Source organism: Neopelma chrysocephalum, unplaced genomic scaffold, assembly GCF_003984885.1.
Source record: "Neopelma chrysocephalum unplaced genomic scaffold, ASM398488v2 Primary Assembly neopelma1_124, whole genome shotgun sequence".
NCBI lineage: Eukaryota > Metazoa > Chordata > Aves > Passeriformes > Pipridae > Neopelma > Neopelma chrysocephalum.
In genome coordinates this window covers 3,014,699-3,036,302 of record NW_020897786.1, presented here as the reverse complement: position 1 = coordinate 3,036,302, position 21,604 = coordinate 3,014,699, and the positions used below count along the sequence as shown (strand labels likewise).

Genomic DNA, 21,604 nt, shown 5'->3' with positions numbered 1-21,604 from the left:
GCAGGGGACACATAATAGGTCTTGTTTATTATAATAAGTCTCTGTCCTACAATCTGCTTTTTTAATTCTGTCTTCAAAGCTGCTCACAAGCGTTAACAAAATAACATCTCAACAGCTTGTGATGTTCTGCAAATGCAGAAATAGATGTATATTAACTCACTTGCACCTCATTTAAAAAAAAAATAAAGAGGATTGTGGCAGTTTCCAACCCTAAACCTCAGAAGGGGAAAGCAACTCAGGAAATTATCTTAGTATTGCCCTCCTCCTGCAGTGAGCTGCAGCAGGGGTATCTGTAACAGGCATCAGGCCTCCCTGAGGGCCCTGAGACTGAGAAGCTCCACTCCTGTCATTTTGGTTGCTGGATCTGGGCCCTGGCTGAGTCCATGCAGAACTGTCAGAGGAAACACAGGTGCTGGTGCAGCAGTGCTTCAGAAAGAAAGAGGGGCTTCAGGGCTCCCAACTCCCTGCAGTGGGTGTCTGCCAGGAAACCACCCTCAGGAACAGCCATTGAGAGCAGGTGCTGGTAGTACAGGCTTCTGTGATGGTCACTTGGGGTTTGTCAGGGTGTATCCTTCATCCCTCAGCTCTGGATATACATTTTGAGGAGATGTGAAAGTGAGGGAAAGGGGGAGGAGGTGAACTGAGTTTGGCTGTACTCTGCATTTTATACTGATTTATTCTTTATCCTTCTTCATGACTAAAAAGCGCCTGGATTTGCATTCAGTTCTTCCCTGTAGCACCAGACAAGAAAAATGTGAAGCAAAGCAAAACTTTTTGGCTTCTAGCTTTTAGGGGGGAAAAAAAATTAGAAGTTCAACAAATGTGAAACTGTGTTCCAGATTAAAGTAAAAGCTGAATAGCTTAGGTGCTTTGCCTCAAACTGAATCCCAGTGATGTACCCAAACCACCACAGAGCAGGAATGAGCAACTCTTGGAGAAGCCCCTTCTGGTTTTGTAGCTTTTCACAGCATTTTTTAAAGGGAGTGTTTTGGAATAGGCAAATATCCAGATTCTGTGTATGGGCTGCTGATTCAATTCCTGTACAAAAGCTGCTTGTTTGGAAGGCTTTTTCAGGTGTACTGTTTTACTGGCAATTTGATTGCCCCCTGTCTGGCAGGGCGTGCAGCACAGTTAGTGCTCAGTGTGGCATCGGAAATGGGTTTTCTCTGCAAATTCTGGTTGCTGTATCTTTTTTTTCCACTGGGGGGCAGCTGGAGCCTTGTAGGTCAGTCCACACTGCTGGAAAAACAACATCCAACCGGTTTCCACTGCCTTGGGAAAGTTAAATATATTATATTTTGCCTATTTGTTTCATCAAGTAGTTCCTGTGCTGCACCACAGCAAACATTTTCTCATCAAGCCCCAGAAGAGCCTCAACAGTGAGAGTTCCAGTGGCAGCCCATACTCACAATTTTATTTGTATCCTGATTTCCTCCTACATCCCTCTCCTCTGCTTCCCATTTTAATCGATTTTGATTTAAAAATAAAATGCTTTATTTAGCGTGTCCCCTATGTGTTCTTGGGACACAACCCACAGCCTTGCCTCTCTGTGCACACAGCCATCAATTGCCTTACCCTTGGCTGTCACACAGCCATTCTTTGGCACTGCAAACCACACAGGCTGGGTTGGTCTGTCTGCTGTGGAGATGGTAGACTCACAGATACCCTGAAGTAAGGAGAGGATGTTTTCTCTTCATTCCCTTGAGAGTAGGAGTTGCCAGCAGTTCAGATACGGGACGCTGTCAGCCTTCTGCACTCTTCTGTCAGCATGAAATGTGTTTGGAGCCCATTTTGAGCACTAGTTTTAAGCACCTGTTCCAGACAAATACTGATCATCTGAGCTGAATTGTCAAAGACTGAATACAAGGAGTAATGTGGCAATAGTAGAGCATTCTGTTTCCTTACTGAATCCTAACTCTGGATTTTTAGGTGTGCAGGATTTAGTCACAAATCCCGAGCTAAAGCAGTGCATGGGGTGAGAGCATGGAGAGGTGACTGAGCACCCAAGGCCTGAGTGTGTCATTGCTTACCAGCACAGTTACCTGTAAATGCTCCAGTGAAGAGCTGCCTGAATTAGGGTGAGCAGCTGGCAGGGCTGGAGTTCCATGTCCCATTGCATCCCATCCTCCTTCTGGTACTTCCATTACAAAATTTAAGAAAGCAAACTTTGCCATGTGTAAGTTGTGGAAGTTCTAATTATATTAAACCTAAGTTGCACTTTGCTACTATAATGACCCTTCATTGTATTGTGTTAATTGCAGTTTCAAGTGCTTCACAGTTTGCAGGAGTAATTCACTGGATCAGCCTAGTCATCCTCTCTGTTTTCTTTTCAGAGGTATGTATAACCAAAGTCTTTCACCACATACAGAACTTCAAAGTATTTTTATGTTGTCACTGGAATTAGCAAGAGTTTTAACAGTAATATGACTGTAAATAAATGTAGCATGGTGCATGTTAAGAAAAAAAAAACCCAACCAAATAAATGTACTGTTGCTGTTCCTATGCAACAAACTAAAAAATGCAGTATAGATTAGCACTGTTTGTCATTTGCCTAGAATTGGTAAGGAAATGTGGAAGATACTGTCTTACAAATTATAATTGGAAAGCTGCAGAAAGAAATAATTATCTCAGAATCACTACAGGCACTGGACAGGACTAGTTTCATCCATTTGTTATCAGTGTCACTGGGTATAAGGCACAGGATTAAGACACATTCTTCGAGAATAAAGAACCACGGGAGTTTTTTTACAAAAAGTTCTGTTTTGGGAATGGCATTATGCCCTCTCACAATTTATCTAGGTAGTTTAGGTGTTCCAGGTTGCTGCATATAGACCCAGTAAGAGAATGAAACAAATGGTGAATTTCTGGGCCAAAATGTGTATGAATGTATGTGTTGGAAAAGGCTGTAGTCATGATGTAACAAATGACCAAAGTGGGATGATCTGTTAGAGTTTTCAACTTTATTCCAAAAAAAAGTCGTTGGTATTGAGACTTTTAGACTGCTCCTGAAATACTCCAGAATGCTTTTATGGCTATTTTTCAGGTCATAATATGTTACTTGTCACAAAAACAACTTTTATGTTTGTTAAGTTGGAAGACAGCTTGGACTTAAATATTTAAAAATATTTTTTCTGGTTCTATAGGAGAAAATATTATCATCCAGACAGATGTGAAAGTCTTTACTAAATGGTAAATTTAGATGAAGGTTACAAAAAAAAAATCAGAACATAAAAAGCTGTGATATCTGCAAATGATTTGTTGGATCACTTGTGTTGAATTCATACATTGCTTATTTCCACGGTGCTCTTAATGAAATACATTTATTTACATATATCTTTGTATTTCTACCCATGGTTTTTTTTTTTAGCTGGTGTTGTCAGTGGGTGCTTTCTAAAAGGATTGTTTGATAGCAGGCAGGGGTCTCTGGCTGCTCTTCATCTGAGCCTTCTGGTGCTGCAGTTACCCAAATAGGTGCCATTACTGTCCCCACCCTCCGATGGGGATTGTGGGTTGTAGGTTCCATGCAAACTGTCTGAAAAGAATCTCAACAATTAAATTTTTTTGCAGTCTTTCCTCTGTGAGTTGCACATCCTAATTCCCAAAGGCTCAGGTTTGTTAGATGGTGTCCATTCCCTGCCAAGAAATACTTTCCTCTCTCCCCCAGCATTAGCACCCTGGAGCTCCCTGTAACCCTGAGCTTCCCAGCAGGACCAGCTTGTAACTGCTGCTAGAGCAGGGCTGCACAACCACCCTCACCTGCTTTGCTTTGCTTTCTGGAGCTTGTTTCACCAAAAAACTTCTCCTGTGATCCTCAATTCCCTTGCTCTGTAGTCTCAGGTTCTGTTTTCATTCACTTGCACCACCACCCACTCTGCTCACACCCTGATGCAGTGCCCTGCTCCCAAATCCCTTCCAGAGCTCAGCTGTTGTTTGCCTGTTTGTGGCAGTGTAGGCAGATCCTCAAGGCCTGTACTCATCTCTCTCAAGGAAGGATTAGTTGTTTCAGTTCTGCTGAGACAGAGTGCCCTTATAAGTGGATGAACTGGTTCCAAAGTATTTTACAGGAAAACAGTAACAGAAATACTTCACAGGGCCAAAACAGGTTCCCTGACTCACCATCCTCATTTTGGAGCTGTGTTGGCTTTTCTCCTCTCTCTATTAGGTATTTGGAACTGCTTTGTCTACTTGCTGTTCTCATTTATTATAAACCTCTTATCACTCAGTTTATTATCTGTTTCTGTCTTCCAATGTATCTTCCTTCGCCTATTTGGTTATGGTTTGAATTTAGAGCAAAGAAAAAGGAGGCCACAAGGCAGCCATTGAGGTGAACAGAGGAGGGTAGATTTTTGGAGCTGGGTTCATTTTGTGGCTCAGAGTCCTGGGTTAAAACAACAGAGGTGGCTCCACAGAGCAACTGGATGTGCTTCAGAGACCACCAATCTGGAAGGTATCTCAGATGTACCTTTCCTGCTGGGCTTGGCCTTGTGCCAGGTTGGTTTAATAAGCAATACCACATCTGTTCATGTTGAATTGTGTCTCAGGAGAGGGAAAACAGAGATTTAATTTTCTGTCATCCAAATAAAAAACTTTTTTTTTCCAAGAGGTTACAAAATAACTGCAAAAAATGCAAGTCACTTTTTTTTCCCCATCCACCTTCATGTTATTTACTTCTTTGGTCCCTTCAGTGGATTTTTTTTCTCTCTGATTCCCCTAGCAAAGTCAGCTGTCTTTGGGATCATTTGTTGAGAAGATCATGTGTTACAGTGATATTTTGCCGTCTGTGACTGTTCATGCCAGGATGATTTTCCAGAGATGGGCAGGTTTAATTAGTTTGCCTGGATATAACAGGCAACTGCTGGGGATTGATTAGTCCTTCAGACAGTGCTTTTTTTTCCTCAAAGCAAGGCTTCAGGGTTTCTGGTGTTCAGAAAAGGTTGTTTCCATAGCAAGTACCATGTCCCAAGTTTGGATGTTTATTGTTTATTCTGTGCTTTGATTCCCATTAGTTTTATGTGTGGGTACACAATCCTTCAGAGAACAAACAATACAGAGTTGTAAAAGACTTGTTAAAAACCAGAAAACTTTCAGCACAAAATCTGAATGTTTTGGAAGAATACAACTGATTGAAGGTGGTGCTCTCATAGCATTGCAAGTAGTTGCATTCCAATGGTGTTGGAGTTAAACAGGCACTGCCTTTCTGCTTGGTTAAAATGAAGGGCACAAACATGCCAGCAGCTGGCAAATGCCACCAGAACAGCTGCCAAAAAAATTGAGTAGCTACTTTCCCAGCATCTTCCTGCTCTCCCTATCCCTGTGTTATAGCCACAAGCCTTAAAGGCACTCAGTTAATTTTATATTCCCTGTCACTGTCTGTGACTTTCCAGCATTAAAATATCCTTATTCAAGTGAAGTGCACATCAGCTCTGTTTGCTTTTTTCCGAGTATTTGAACAGGATTTACTAGTGGTGATGATTGTGTATGTTTGTCTCTGTTTACATACATCACTATGATTTGTCTGTGCACGAAATGTTACCCAGATGTTAAGACAGAAGAGAAGAGAAAGACACTGGGGGGGAAATCCCAGTATCAACAGCAAGGCAAGGCCGGGGTTACACCCTATCAAGAGGGCAAATTCAGCCTTGGTAATAGTTGGCTGAGAAAAGGAAGATGGGGAATGTCACAGTGTTTTGGTAAGTGGATTGGAGTCTGCTTGTGTTTTAATAGTCTTATCCCATTGCCACAAATACGTGATTCTGTAGCTGTTGTTCAGTTCTGCTTCTCCACTCGGATCAATGAGACTGTTTGCGTGCAAGAATTGAGTTCCTTGGTATTAGTTGTTTGCATTGCTCTGTATGTGCTTCGGTCAGCCAAGCACTCAGGCATTCTGCTTGCTTTCAGCACTGGAGTGTTTCCCTGGGAGTAACTGAGCCTTGATGTGCTGAAGGTTAGGCCAGCACAGAATCACTGCTTTTGTCCTGCATCCGTGTCCAAGAAACGAGTTCTTAAGTGGAGTAAAGTCTGGGATCCGAGCTGATAAAGAATGTTTCATTAGCTGTGGCTCACAGGTGCATTTTAGGTTTTTACTTTCAGGAGGAAAAAACTCCAAGGCTTTCCTCATCCTGTGTGATAAAAGGAAGTGTTCATAGTATCCCAGCACTTTGCTGCTTGTTAACACCAACCCTCGAAAGGAGTAAAGCTTCTGAAGGAAGGCTCTGCTGTGAGAGTTCTGTTAAAAGGGAAAAACATTCCAAATGACAGAACTAAGTAAATAATGTCTTTCCCATAACAAATTCATAATTTTATGTTAGAGAAAACAATTATGTTACTTTGGTTACGTTTTTTGTGAGCTTCAAAGAGCTGAGCAGAAAGATAATAATTTTCTGTTAATTCTATAATTCTTCTATGAACTGTGGCTTCTCTTCTGGATGTTTATTTTTATTCCATGTACACAGCTTTTCTTATGGTGCATAAATGCACTGCACTGCTGGTTGTGTATGTTTTGGTTTTTAAATGGATTGATTAGTGGGGGCTAGGAACAAAGATAGGGATTTTGTGTATTAATATAATTTATAAAGGTAATATAATAAATTTATAAAGGTATAAAGCTTCCTTCTTTGCTAGTGTGTAAAAAAAATATTTAATATACTGGGAAATTTCATTCCTAACCACTTTTCTTGCTTCTCAAACAAATAGTTACCAGAGAAAGTGATTCTTTAGAGTTCCAGGAACCTAGCTAGACATGTGCCTGAAATACCAGTCTGCCCATTTCATTTCCAAGGGTGTACCTGACTTAGGGTGTGCTCTATCAGTGCTTCATCTGTGCTTTCATCTCTGGATAGTGGCCCTGCAGCACCTCCTACACCAGTGTTTCAGAGATAAGCATCAGTGCTGGTGTGACTGTGCCCAGAGGGAACTTATGTTGCAAGGCCAGTTCTCTGCCCAGCCTGTGTCTGTGGTAGTATGTTGAGTCTCTGGGAAACCATTTCTGTTCCTGAAAATACATCTGTTCAGAATTGTCAGTTGAAAACTCACTGTTTTTCTTCATATTTGGAGAACGAATATTGTGGGAGAACAAAAGAACAAATAGAACTGCAGTGTTTGTGCAAAGGTGCATTTGGATACTACGTGATATCCTGGTAGTGTTAGTGAGAGAATAAACTGGGTTTGTGTCTGTTAGTGCCTCCAAACCTTGGCACTTACTCTTTCTGTGTGACCACGTGTGCTGATAGAGCCCAGAGCCCTGTGCAGGCACAGGGAGTGGTTTGTGCTGGTGATGGTGAGGTGAGCTCAGCAGGTCCACATTTCATTTCAGAGCCCTGATTGAAGAGAAGCTGTGTGAGGAGGGTGCCTGTGCCCTGCAAACACAAGGACTGTGTTGGTTTAAATGTGCCAGCACGTTCCCCTGGGCTCTGGTGGCCTGGGGGCAGCGTGTGCTGGGACAGCTAATGCTGTAGCTCAGGACAGGCACACCAGAAGATGGCAAAAGAAGATTCTTTTAATGACTGGGTGAGCTAAGGCCTCTGTGGAGTGACCCAAATAAAGGGGGTTATAAATTACAGATTGGGTACACGGTGTTCTGGAAAAGCTTTCAATAAATATTTGGTCTTATGAGATATATCCAAAAGGGAAGAAGCTTAATCTGCAGAGTTTCTGGAACCTCTGTAGCAGATAGATTAGATTTGTGACAGTGGAAGGAAAATCCTTTCCGCCCTTCTCCATCCTGTCTCTCTCTTGTACAACCACTACCCCATCTCAAAATGCAGAGTTGCCCTCCTTTGCCAAACCCTGCTGGACCAGCTTCTCCTCCTGTGCTGCCACCTTGTGATTTCTGATTTCTTCACTCTGCAGGTGAATTGGACACGGTGACTCACTGAGTAGGAAATTGTATATTAACTGTACAAGCAGAAAAGTACTTAAAATTACCTAATCTACTATGCAGTCAGCTGACAAATGTAGCTAACTCATGCAGATTGTGGGAATTCACACAGCCAAGCAAAGGACTTGGCCAAGTTTCCCTACAAAATTAGAGAGTAAACCTGCAGCATCACCCAGTCCATCACAACTTCACTGCAGACAGTTCACGTCATGCAAACGACTGTGTGTCACCAAGAGACACTGTCAATTCTGAAATTGCATTTCTGTCTGAAAAGTGGTTTAAAATTTTACCTGGGTTTACTCCAACTTAAAGAAGTAAATAGAACTGTTCAGTCATTTACCTTTTATTGGTGCACTGGACAGACTTTTATGTAATAATTTAGCTTTTAGCAGAAACCAAACAATGCATTTCTGATACAACTAAGAAATGTATGTGTTAAGGGCTTTCTAATTAAAAGATTTCCAGTCCAAAAATGTTAAAGCCTTCTTTTTCAAGTACAAAAAACCAAGCTGGCAGTGGCCTTTAACAGAAAAGTGCTCACATTGATACTTAATGGGTTTTTTTCAAATCTTTGTGTTCAAAAATGCAGAATGCCTGTAGTGTAATGCAAAACTATGTGTGTGCATTTGCTACAGTGCTGAAAAATGCCTGCACATCAGTAGGAAACAGCAGTGCTGCTTCATTTTTTCCCTATTTCTTGTAGATTCTTGTGCCTACAAATGGTAGAGTCGTGAGTAACATTTGTTTTGTCTGTGATGGATGTTACAGTTGCAATTCTCTTTTAATTCATGTGCTTTTTTCAGTTTGGTCCTTGTACAGTGCATAGGAAGTTTCCTGGATTATTAATTTCTGTCTCTGTTTTTTTCAGATTCTGCTACAGGTTCTCATTTTTTTTAAGTTCTGTACAGAGACAGTATACAAGCAAATGCACTATATTTATTTGTTTGAAACATATTTTTGATGGCTTTTGGAAAAACACGAAAATGTTGTCTATAAGTAATACCAATGTTTTCGTTGCAGTCAAAGTATTTATTATACTGAGCAATCAGGGATATGCCCAGATTTGCTTGATTCAGCCTGCTCTGGGTAAGAGTTGGGCAGCAGCAGTGGGTGTTATTTAGTAGCCTGTGCACAGAGAGGCAGCGTGGGGACAGCCAGGGCTGGTTTGGAGCTGTGCTGGGCAGGGTGGGCAGGGGCAGCCACCCCGGGGCACCTGTGGGACTCACTCATGGGACTTCCTCGGGGAACCAAGGACAGGCTGCCTTCCATGGCTTTTGCCACTTCACTGGTGATGGGAGGGCTTTTAACAGTGGCTTTGAGACCTCCCATACAGAACAAATGTTTTCTCAGCTCCCCCCCAAGTTGTGCCCAGCTTGTTCTGCAGAGTCTCTCTCGGATGGGGAGCTGGGCTCATTCCACCCTTACACTCACCTTCCTGCAATATGTCTGCTCTAGCTGGGAGCCACGGTGCTAATCAGCAAGGCATGTGTTGGGAGGAGACCTCTCTATCAGAGGTAGCACCAACAACCAATTCTGCATTAAATGACTGCCAAGTAGACTTCCAGTCACTGCTGACGTGTGCTGACTCATAGCAACAGACTACAAATGACAATATTTGTGCCAGCTGCCAGCCCTTGGAGCTGCTCAGACCCACTGATGTGACAGTAGCACAGTCTGATTTAAACACTGCAGTGAGGAATTAAAAAGGCAGAAAGGCAAATCCGATTTTGTGTTCCCTCAACAGTCCCATATTAAATCATATTTAGGGTTGTGAGATGGTGTTTCTGTTTCCTTTGTGCAGATATGCCTTATTTCAGTGAAAATCCCTTTGCGCACACCTGTCCAAAGGAAGAAAGGTTTTCACCCTCAGTTTCTTTGAAGGTGTTAAGTGTTCAGCCATCCTGTAGTTAGTTGCTCACTGACCTAGCACTTCATAAACCCTGCCTAGGCCTGGCAGAGAATGAGCCAGATCTCCCCGTGCCCTCATCAGTGTGGCTGTAGGAAGGGTGGCATCCCAAGCTTTCTAGAAGGCTCTGCTTTTCCTCACGTGTCTCCCCAGGGCTGCCTTGCTGTGGTGGATCCCTGGTTAACTAACACAGCTGAACTTACAGGTTCATGGGTAACTTGGACTTGAGTATTTTGTGCAGCTTCTCAGTGGGGAGTGAGGGAGGTGCTGACAGAGGAGCAGGGATGCTTTGTCTGGCAGTGTTCAGACTCGACTTTGGGGCTGCAGGAGTGCCTTGGCTGGTCAGCAGCACGTACACTTACACCTACATTACATCACATCATGCTGGCCAGTCTGGGGTCATGAAGGGATTTGAGCAGCTGCTGTTGTGCATCTCTCCCTCCACAAAGCAAATAAACCTCGAGAGTAGATGTTAACATGGAAAGGGATGTCAGCCTTATTCCTATGCTGCATTTGTAAAATGCTTTGGAAGTAAAATGTTGGGTTTAGGAGGAGCAAACATTGGCAGTTCTTGCTGTCTACGTAGAGTCTCATAATTTTTTGTAGAGGAAAGAGAGAGCTGCATTTTTTCTTCTGGCTGGTGACCCTGTTTCTCAGCCAGACTTGGCCAGTGCTTTTGCATACACCATTTCTGACTAAGTGTTGCCTGGTTCATTCTCTTGCTCTCTGATGGTAGGAGGCTGGGCTCTGGAAGCACCATATTCCCCACAGCAGTCTCCCTCTGCAAAACAGGATTAAGTGCTGTTACACAGGTTTGGAGTGCCAAGAGAGAACTCAACACAGTCATCCCAGGCCAAATGAGGCAATTGGGCTCGTGGGGTTTGGCAAAACCATGCATTGGAACAGCACTGAAAAATTCAGTGTTGTTCTGCAATTAGTTAGTGCTGGTATGTTTGGCATAAATTCAGAGTTGCTTTGTAATGAAGAGTTGTATTTGTAATGAAGAGGAGTCACTTTTTTCTGCGCAGTTCTTGGCATGGTTACCCCTCAAACATAGGCCTGCTGAGCCCTCAGTCCTTATGCTGTTCTTTAAGGGAGAAAGTAGCATTTTGGTGGTCTTTGCAAGGTTCACATCTGCAGGTGCACTCATCATGTCTGTCATGTCTATCAAAATCTGACCTTGGTGTTGCTGTTGGCAGAAAACATCCCTACCAGTTATGCTTTTATGTGAGTTCAATTTCAATCATGAGTTGACTGATTGATTTTTTCGTTTATTGTGTCTTCTGAAAGCCAGGTTAAAAATAAGGAAAGGTGCCATTGGATTTTTTTTTAATGGGAATTCACCATTGGTTCATTCTGTGTTCTTTCTTTATTCCTTTTTCTGGCTATTGAGGCTACTTATAGCTGTTTTGCTTCATAGAGGAGGATCACAGAGATATTTTTCTCCCTTATCCTATGACTTTCTGGGATCTTATAATAAGACAACTGTCCTGTACTCCAGATAAGAGCATCTGCTCTTCAGACTGATGACATGTTAGTATTTTTAGGCATCAGGAGAGGACAGTGTCTCTTCTCTTAGAAAATAAGTAATCACTGGCATATCAAAGATGGCCAGAGAAGAGAATCTTCCCCCATTCTAACTGAGGAGGCCCCACAGTTGATCTTATGTAGGCTTGGGTTGGGGGGCAGTGTGGGGAGGGTTGGTAATCTAATCACACAAATCTGAAAGCAGATTTTTAGGAGGATGGGAAAGATTGATGAACATTTCAACTTGGAGCTTGTTCATGGAGGTTTCACTGAGTCAATATAGTGGTTGGAAAACAGTGCCTGCTTGGATAATACAGAAGCTATTTCTAGAGCCTCATTATTATTTATAAGAAATGCATAATGCTTAAATAAGACAAAAAATGATTCCCTAAATGAATAAAGGGCTTAAATGTTTATCTAAAATTACAATAACATTCATCATCTTTTTCCCCCTAATCTGTTTTACTAGACTATTTTGAGGATTGTGGTCCTTGGCATATGGGATTACATTGAAAACAAAATAGAGGTAAGAACTCTGACTCTTGGTACTGTTTTCTAGGCAGACCCAGTAAGACTTTGAAGAACTGCCTTGGGTGACTTTGTTATTAACCTGATGCAATACAGTCTCTTTTAGGCAGATAAATACACACACTCATCTTATATGCAAGTATCCCTAGTTTGTGTGATGGAGTCTCTTTGTCTGTGAGAGACTCGGGAGAGTGCAATATTTGAAAATGTTTTATGAAGGGAGGGATTGTGGCATTCTTGCTCTTTGTGTGTATTTATTTTGTTCTTGAGCTGTGCTAGTCTGGTGATGCTGCTACCCTGGGATAATGAGCAAGAGGAGTAAAAATTGTCACGTGAGTTGTGTATCCCTGTTCCCGTGATCAATTAAATTAGAACTGGTTGAAAAATTGTATGTAGTTTTCTGATAGAAAGTACTGGTTTGGCAAAACCCCTATTTTTATTGTGAAATTTCTTTTAATTGAATTGAATTATGATATGGAATGATATGGAATTTGTACCTCAAATTAAAAATTAGGTAGAATGTGCATAGACAGATAAGGAAATGCATGTGTTATAAGTGACACATAATCTTGAGCACAAATCTGGAGATCAGGAAAATTAAAACCTCCTTCTTGATACTGTCTGATAAACTAATACTGTACAGGATGTACCAGAAGAAAATCTGGGTGTTCTTGGAGCTTAAGCAAGTCTAGAGGCTTGCACACTTTTGTAATAAAGTTGTAAACCTTTTAAGTTGTTTTGCTAAAAAACTGAAGTGAAACTTAAATTGTTGATTCACAGACTCTTATTATTAAGGCTAAATGCAGCAGTTTCTGAAAATTCATTTTGATAATTTGGAATAGAGTGATACTGTTTACTGCCCATGAAGTGGCAGCAGTAAGGAATGTTTCTTTTCAATACACTGAATTGTTATGCACAATTCCAAATACATAATTCTTATAAAAATCTATGTCCTGCCTCCTTATGCAAACCATTAATCAGTGGTCTTTGGCAGCAGGGAAGGGTTCTCAGTAGGAATGGGAACATGGTATTCTCTTCTACCCTGCTAGGCCAGTGTGGGACAGACACAACTCTATTGCCAGTTTGCTCTGAAATGTATTTACTAGCTCATTTCTGTCTAATGCTTTGCACAATTGCTTTTTCTGATCTAATCCCAATGTAACCAATGTCATATGAATCATTCTGAATGGTCCCAGTTGTCAGAATCCTTGAAAACCTCTCTGCCCCATAAAAATGAGAGCAGGCAGTCTTTCTGTCTAGATGCACACGTGTTGTGTAGTCAGGATGTGGCCAAGAGCCATCAAGTCTCTTTGCTCCATCTTTTTCTACTTGTCTTCTTGATCTCTTCATTTAGACAGTAAGATCTATGGACAGGGACTGCATCCTTTTTTTTTTTTTTTTGGATGACATTATGCCAAGTAACAGGTAATAAATACCAATGATGATAAAACTCTTTGGCTGTAATAGCATTTAGGCTACCACTTCTCCTTGGGGATCTTGGCCAGTATTTCCAAATACCTTTCTCTCTCCTTGCCCTGCTACAACAGTTTATCTCTCCTCACCTCATAAAAAGCACTGAGGAGTTCTGTTGTGCTACCTAAACAGGATCCAGCCTGGCTGGGTCTTGGCCACCTCTCATATGCCTTTCAAATACGTACCATAATTGCATTTCTTTTAGGCAAAGAGGGAGTCCTTCAGGATTCTCAGGAGGAATGGCAGGGATATGATTTTAAGGAAAGGTTTGAAATAAAGTGATTTCTCTCTAGGTGTTTGATGGTGCTGTCATAATCTTGTCCTTGGCACCAATGGTGGCCTCAACAGTGGCTAATGGCCCCAGCAGCCCGTGGGATGCTATCAGCCTAATTATCACCCTGCGGATATGGAGAGTGAAGAGGATCATTGATGGTGAGTGGTGACTCAGTTTGTGACTCCAAGCATTACCTGGCAGGCTGGGAAAAGAGATTTTAAAAATACAGAAAGATTGCTGTTTCTGTCATTCTCCTTTCTCTTACATTTTGCTAGCACTGGACAGAAGAGAGTTACGATTCCCATGAGGGAGAGTAGGTCCCAAGATCATGGCTGCATCTCCTGCTCCCTGGGAGCCTTTATAATCCAGGGGTTTGTTTTGCTGTTAGGCACCATCCCATCCCCTGTCCTGTAAACCAGATGCCCTGACCTGCTTCATGCCTCTTGCCACCAGATGTCATTCCTGATTCTGCAAAATAATTGCTTCCAATCTGCTTTTCTGATATTTGCTGCACCCTCCCCATAACCATACAGCCAGCTCCATCTTGGGACTTTCTTTTCCAAGTTCTTGGCAGTAATACAAGTTTTAGGTCAGATTCCAGCAGCCTTTTCTTACCATGGGGGTTCCCAGCTGAAGGTGCTCTCTGCAGTGCTGGTGTGCTCTACAGCATGATAATGAAGTGTGTATTGGTGGTGTTTTGCACAGACCTCTGTGGGGAGGCACCAGGGGAGACAATAAAGCCCCAGCAAGTCAAGGTTGCAGAGAGCAGAGTCTGTGGCTGTGCCTGGAAGCAACAAGGACTTTGGTGCTTTGTGTCAGGGAAAAGAAGTGAAAAGGGAATAAATCAAGGGTCACTTTGCTCATGTGTGAAAGATCAAAGTCAAGTTATTATTTTGGGTTTAAATGCCCAGGAAACTTTGTATTCAGAGTTGAGGACGGGTCATAGCCCTCTGATTGAAGCATACAAGAAAAGTTTGGGATCTTGTGTAACTTCAGAGAACATCAAGGATTGCAGCATGTATCGAACAGTTATTCTGTTCAGTCTGAGTTTGCCATAGTTACGACAGGAGCAAAATTTCTAGAGGCATTCAGAAGACCTATTGAAAACTAGTCTGTAGCTTGCAAAGCTAGAAGATAAATGCCTTTTTTGTTTTTTAAAAATACCCTTCTTAGTCTGGTGTTTCCATTAAGGATTTATTTCTTACCGCAAAGTCTAGGAATTAAATGCTTAGGGTTCTGGAATAGTTCTTTTCCTGAGGGAGCCATGCTGTTCAGGTTTAGAGGGGATGGGTCTTGACTCTAAAGAGAAAATCCTCCTACCCAGCAATTCAGGAAATCTGTGGTAAACACTGGGAAAGATCTATGTTAGTGCCACAGGAGCTAGGAAGAGCATGCAGCATCTATTTCAGCTCGTCCAGGCAAAGGGAGATCTGACTAAACAAGATCTAGTCCTTGCATTTCTCATGTTAGAAATCCTTCCCTGGAAAAAGTACCCTTGCTGTTTCTATTAGAAATACTCTAGTTCTCTGGATGCAAGGGAAAAGGGTGATGTTCTTTGGCCTGTAAAGGTTTTCTCTCTGATAAAAAACCAAATCACAGCTGGGTTGCTTTAAGTGTTGTTTGTGTTTTCCAGCGTATGTCCTTCCAGTGAAAGTGGAGATGGAGATGATGATTCAGCAATATGAGAAGGCAAAGGTTATTCAAGATGAGCAGCTGGAAAGACTAACCCAGATCTGCCAAGAACAAGGGGTAAAGTTCAGTTATGTCTTTATTTACGCATAGCTTGTCAAGGCAAATCAAACAGTTCATGTACTGCTGGTTTGAGGAGTACCACTGGGACTTCTGTTGTAGGGTGACAGGTCTCAGTGCTAAGGAGGCATTGGCTGCAGCCAGGACATTGTCAGCGTGGTGTTTGTCAAGCAGCAGTCGGCTGCCTCTGCTGCTGGGCTTGTGTTCTTTAAGGTGAGGAAAACAAATATGAGGAACAGCAAATGAACGGTTCCAGTGTGTAATTTATTGAGTGAGTACAGCTCGCTTGACACGGTACTGAGAACATGCAAAAGGCACTGCCATTGTTGGAGACTGCAGCTGTGTTAAGGCTGTATTCCTAGGAAAATTATATGCAGTTAAAAACTAATTAATCTCCCTGTTTTAAATGCAGAGGGCAGCTTCCCTGTAGGTTAGTGAGAGACTCTTGGCAAGCTCAAAATGTTGCAAGAGAAGCTTCTAGTTCCTGGAAGCGAGTCAAGATTTAAGGCTCTTCCCAGGCCCCTAAATGTTCAGTGATGCAGTTATGAGGTAAGGAAAGGTGAAGCTTAAAATATCTCAAATATATCTACATGAAAAAGGTGTAAAACCATTGTTTGGGCCATGAGCCAGGAGTTTTTGCAGTTTGTCTCATGCAAACGAGTTCTTGACTAATTTGTGTTAAAGTAGGAGCCAGGGATGGATGTTGAGGCTCGGGATAAGCAAGTGTTCAGGTGACCATCAAACCACAACACAGTGAGCCCCCAGGTGATTTACTTCTTGTTTCAGTTGTAGGGATAACTATGAGATAGATGTTCAAATAAATCCTGGACATTTCTAGCTTCAACTCCCACGCCTGGCTTGTGGTAGGTACCTTTCAAATACAAAATGGGGAGACCTGTAAGTCTGAGCAGCTCAGTCAGTCAAAAAGCTGAAGGGCCTGTGCAGACAGGAGAAGCAGCTTGTCCCAGAACAGACCAACTGCCCCAAAAGGGGCATAATCTGAAGCAGAGATTAAGGTGCCCATCTTTTCCAGAGGAACCCTAAAGTTCTTGTCAAATCATCAATCAATATTCAGGTCCCCAACTGTGTTCTTAGATTTAGTTCGAGGTCTCCTGGATCTCAGCCTAAGATTCTGCAATGAACTCTTGGTGTGGTGGTGAGTTGCCCTGTCTGTGTGACAAATTAGGAAGACCTGTTGACAGTGTATCATTTTTGAGAGTCTCACATTAAGCATAACAAATTTCTAAACCTCAGGCTCGACAAAATTGCCAAAAATTAGTTACTTCCAACTATGTAAATTGTCTTCAGTGGCAAAACTGCAGTTCTCTTCTTGACACCTTTGCACAATGATATTTAGTAATTCAGGGTTCTGTCTAATTGTGAAATTAGCAGGTAAATGGTATATACCCCATTTTAAAGGGGAGAGATTATCCTTTGGTCAAACACGTTAAGCAAATCAGTGATTTCTTGAGTCCCAGTACAGTATTTTGTCTGTCAGACCATACTGAAGTTCTTTACAATCATAAATTTTAGAACATTAATTTTTAGGAACTGTGTTATGCAGCCAGATAACACTCTCTAAACAATTTGTGGTGTTATTATTTCATAGTCTTGGAGTAGAGGTGGGCTCATTATCCCAGGTGAGGTTCAGGAGCTGCCCTTGCTGCTCTCCATTCTGAGCCTGGCTTGCCAAATGTCTGAGCAGAGTAGCCCTAATCAGAGCTCTGATGGTTGCAACAACCTGTGCATCAAACACAAAGAAATACTGCACTGGGAGAGGAGTAAATCTGAGAAAACAGGGCAGGTTCTCTTGTAGCTTTCAAGTGTCATCAGCTATGGAAAAATATGGTGTACAGAAAAATGACAGCATGCTAATCCTTCTTTCTGGCCTGACTTGCTGCCAAACAAATGCCTCAGCTGTATAATATCAGGTAAATGTACTGATTCACTACAGTTAGCAACAGTAGACATTGACACAAGTACTGCATCCTTTATTTGTGAATTATTAGCTTCATAATTCAGTCAAGAACAAGTTGTCAGCATTATAATATTCACATTAACATTGTGTACAGCATCTGATGGGAGAAATGGCTCCTAATGGTATTTAATGTCTAAAATTCTGCCAGGTTTTTGCTTTTTCGTTTGATCATCTTTCCTGACCTTTTTAAAGGATTGCTTGTTCGTGGAAAAAGCAGGAAAGATGCAACCTCCCTTCATCTTTTTGAATTTCTTTTGTCAGTTGTATATTTTGACCAGTGACAGGGTATCACAACTGTAAGTACATTTCCATTCCTGACTGACATTGGAGATGTACTTTTGCAAATGTGAAAACTCTTTCCAGATGTGGATTTTTGGCTGGCCATACATCTGAAAACCAGAATATATTTTATAAATCATAGTTGCACGGACCACCACTTTGTTCTCTGTAGTACCCCACTGCAACTGTTTGAATAGATTGCCATTTTATTTATTCTCCATTGGCCAAAAAAGAGATCATTAAACAGGAGTGGAGCATGAGGGCAGTCAAGGCAAAAAATACTGGAAAACTGTACAGGAGATCACAAAATATGAGAAACATTAACAACCACAGTAACAAGGATTACTAAAAATGGGAAAGGTAAAAGGAAAAGAAGTCACAGTGCAGTCACTATCAAAAATTATGCACGGAGTGTTTGGTTTTGTTTTGTCAGAGTAACATAAATTGCAAAACAAATTTCTAAAGTTTCATTAACTACAAATCCCAGTCAGGGAAGATTGGTTTTTTCCTCTGGAATCACCTGTAAAGGAATTTTATTTCTGATAATAGATCTACTTACTTGATCTTTTCTGCTTAACTTTCCTAAGAGTAATTCAGCTGAGCACAGTCCAGCCAAGACTCTGTGTTCAGCCTTATCACAAGAGCTCCTTTTCTGTCGACTCCTATAGAATTGGGTTTTTCATCATTCTTAAAGCTGCAACAACTATGGAAGCTGTAATTTCTTTTTTTATCTTGGAATATAATTTGTACAACAGCTGCTATTTTAATGACAGGGCTATTTAGCTGGTAAAATTACCTATCGGAGAAATAACTTATGTTATCCTTTTGCAATAATTTTAATTTATTTCTAACTACCAGTCATTTTCTTGGTGGATGGAAGGCAGCCAAGGTCATCCCGTGTTTCATTCTGCCCGTAAATCATTAGTTTGCAACTGTCTCCTGATTTTTATTGTTACCAACAATGGCTAAACTAATGGAAATAAACATTGGATTGTATCCCAGTGGCAGATGAGTTTTAGGGCAGGGCATTCTGTACAGACAGCACTAATAGAATTGAGCAAAGTTATTGCTCCTGCATTAGACACAAGTAAGCTTCTGGCTAAAATGTTCATTGATCTCTCTGAAACTATGTCAATCATGCTCTGTTGCTAGACCATTAAAGGGAAATACTATATGATTCACTGCTAAGTCCCTTTCTGAGTCTTCCATGCATGCTGTGAAATATCAGATAGGATGGGTGGCACACTTTATAAAATCAGGAATGTAAACTGAGATATTATCTAGAGCTCTGGGTAGGTCTGTCAATTTACCTGCTTAGAAATAATCACTAATGCATTGTTGGAGTGAGGAAGTGCACAGGAGTGCCCATCATTCTTTCTGGTTTGTTTCCTGACAAAGTATTGCTGAATTTATGCTACAAAATGACATAGAGCAGATTTTGAAAGTGGTAGGGTAAATTTACCATTGATGAACTTCCTCTTCATGTCTGTCAGTCTGGTTACTCATTCTTCTATGAGACAGTCTGTTTCTCCCTTTTTCTTGGTAATAAGTGTATTTTCACATTAGCCACGTGTCTTACACCTTCATTGCTGTCCTCAGCTCCCTCATGGCAGGGTGTACCCAGGCAGTTCTCAGAGGTGCACTGTACACAAGCATGGAATGTGCAAAATTCCTATTAAATATAACAACAAACATTTTCCCTATGAGAATGGTCAAGCACTGGAGCAGATTGCCAGGGAGGCTGTGCCACATCCATACAGCCTTGGAGATAGTCAAAATTTGAGAGGACAGGCTTTTGGGAACCTGAGCTAAATGGACTGGCTTTAAGCAGGGTGTTGGACTAGATGACCCTTCATGGGTCCGTTTCAGCTGTGATTCTATGAAGTCTTCAAATATATTTTTTCCATTGCAAAGTATGTTGGAACTTACTGAGAAATACCCACCAAAGTATATGTAATTAAAGATGATGAATATCATAGGTGTCCTGATAAATAGAGTCAGTAGCAGCCTCAAGTGGACCAGTGCTCTGTGATTATCACCAGTCAGGAGGTGGTTTACCTTAGTCTCCTTGATCACAACAAAGTATCTTCCACACAACAGCATTTTTTGCTCACTGGCCTCCGTGAGATTTACAAGGTTCTTACGCAGAGCTGGTATCAAAGCATGTATATGCGTTTATATGCCTTTTTCCCCCTTTTTTTTGTCCCCTCATGGTATGCATAATATGCATCCCGCCTTACAGGCTGAGGGAGGGGATGGTCTGTCCACCTGAAAAGAGGAACCATGGTCTCCTCAGTCCAGCTCTCCTGCAGGACTCGGTGTTGGAGGGGCCCAGGTGTGCACTCAGAGAGCTACATCAGCTCCTACTGCAAATAGAAATTTCATGTGTTTAACTTGGCCCAGAATTTTTTACTTAAAAAGACTGTTATATTTTATACCTTTTAATGATTGATTTAAGCTGCCCTGGACTGCCTGACATGCAGTCAGAGCAATCTCATTAGCTCTTTTACACATTAGAACTGCCTGAGGTCAGTGTTCAATCTAATGTTCAATAGATATAAGCACCTCCAACCTAATTTGCTCATGCGGCCTCTCGTTGCATTTCACCCATAAGAAACACCCCCTTAGATTTAACCTTTGTTTGTAGGGGTTTGGTTTTAGTGGCTAAAACTGTATTCCAGCTTCTGCAAGATCTTGGGATAACTGTCAAGAAACAATTAACATAGAACTGATGTCCTAAGTAGATCTGTGCCTTTTATGAACAAAAATCTGGTCTTTGTTTAACTTTATTGAATGTCCTTTCATTTTATTAAATCAGTCTTTGTGGTAAATGGTGATTTTCTATCCCATAGAGTCCTTTTTTGAACAGGCAAGAGCTGTGTGTTTGTAACAGAGTCAGGGTTCTGCATCTCTGTGCAACATGTTGTATGGAGCACTTTGCAGGAGGAACAGTCAACGTGGGAGTGAGACACCACCATTTGTACAATGAAAACCCTCTTCTCTGTCAATATAAAAAATGACAGTTACACACACGACTATTTAATTCCAGCTTTCCACTGTTTTAATGACCACATAGACTTCAGGGCAAACATGAATGGGATCTGGAAGCTCAGCATCTGAGGTAATGGAAAAGTGGAAGGGAGAGCCTGTGTTAACCAGCTGCAGCTGCGTGGGTTTGTAGGCAACATCAGTCTCTGCTGTTACCTTGGAACATCTGTGTGCTGTTACCTTGCACTTGATGCCAAAGTCCAGAGCACTGGGCTGCTTTATTGTGCCCAGGAATTTGATCCTCCTATCTGCTTTTGACAGTCTCCTGTTCAGTTCTGGATTTGAGACCAGCTGAAAGATCTCAGTGTTAAAAGCTGAAAACCCCCAAGCACGTGGGTTGTGTTTTTAGCTCAGGAATGGAGGGATCACGGACCAACTAAAAAGTTGCAAGTGCTGCATGCACCTCTCACCCTCAGCAGTGCAGGAGGCAAGGCTCAGGTCCCAGTGTCTTTGACAGGGTGTGACATTAGTGCCAGGGTATCCAGCCCAGGTTCCAATGTCTGTGGCAGTGTGACAGTAGTGCCACGTTTTCCAGGCTGGGTCCCAGTGTCACTGATAGTGTGACATTAGTGCCGAAGTTCCAGTGTCACTGACAGCGTGACAGTAGTCCCCAGTTTCCAGTGTCACTGACAGTGTGCCATTAGTGCCCAGTCTCAGTGTCCCTGTCAGGGTACCATCGGTGCCTGGTCCCAGTGTCCCTGTCAGGGTACCATCGGTGCCTGGTCCCAGTGTCTTTGTCAAGGTGATGTCCCTGTCAGGGCGGTGTCCATGTCAGGATGCCATCAGTGCCCAGTCCCGTTGTCCCTGTCACTGTGGTGTCTCTGTCAGGGTGCTATTGGTGCCCGGTCCCCGTGTCCCTGTCAGTGTGGTGTCCCTGTCGGGGCAGTGTCCCTGTCAGGGTGCCATTGGTGCCCATTCCCGGTGTCCCCGTCCCCGCGGTGTCCCCGTCCCCGCGGTGTCCCCGTC

General features: G+C 42.2%; 1 protein-coding gene across 3 annotated transcripts in view; it reads left to right on the top strand.

Moving 5' to 3' along the window:
- TMEM266 (transmembrane protein 266) overlaps nucleotides 1–21,604 on the top strand; it is a 59,862-nt gene that overhangs the window by 17,885 nt on the left and 20,373 nt on the right. The window contains exons 6-9 of one of the 3 annotated variants that reach the window (XM_027698130.1): nucleotides 2,262–2,335; nucleotides 11,779–11,835; nucleotides 13,604–13,742; nucleotides 15,218–15,333. In XM_027698130.1, the coding sequence (XP_027553931.1) occupies nucleotides 2,262–2,335; nucleotides 11,779–11,835; nucleotides 13,604–13,742; nucleotides 15,218–15,333 (386 nt within the window). The remainder of the gene's footprint in view (nucleotides 1–2,261; nucleotides 2,336–11,778; nucleotides 11,836–13,603; nucleotides 13,743–15,217; nucleotides 15,334–21,604) is intronic. The other 2 variants (XM_027698131.1, XM_027698132.1) reach the window with 2 other exon arrangements.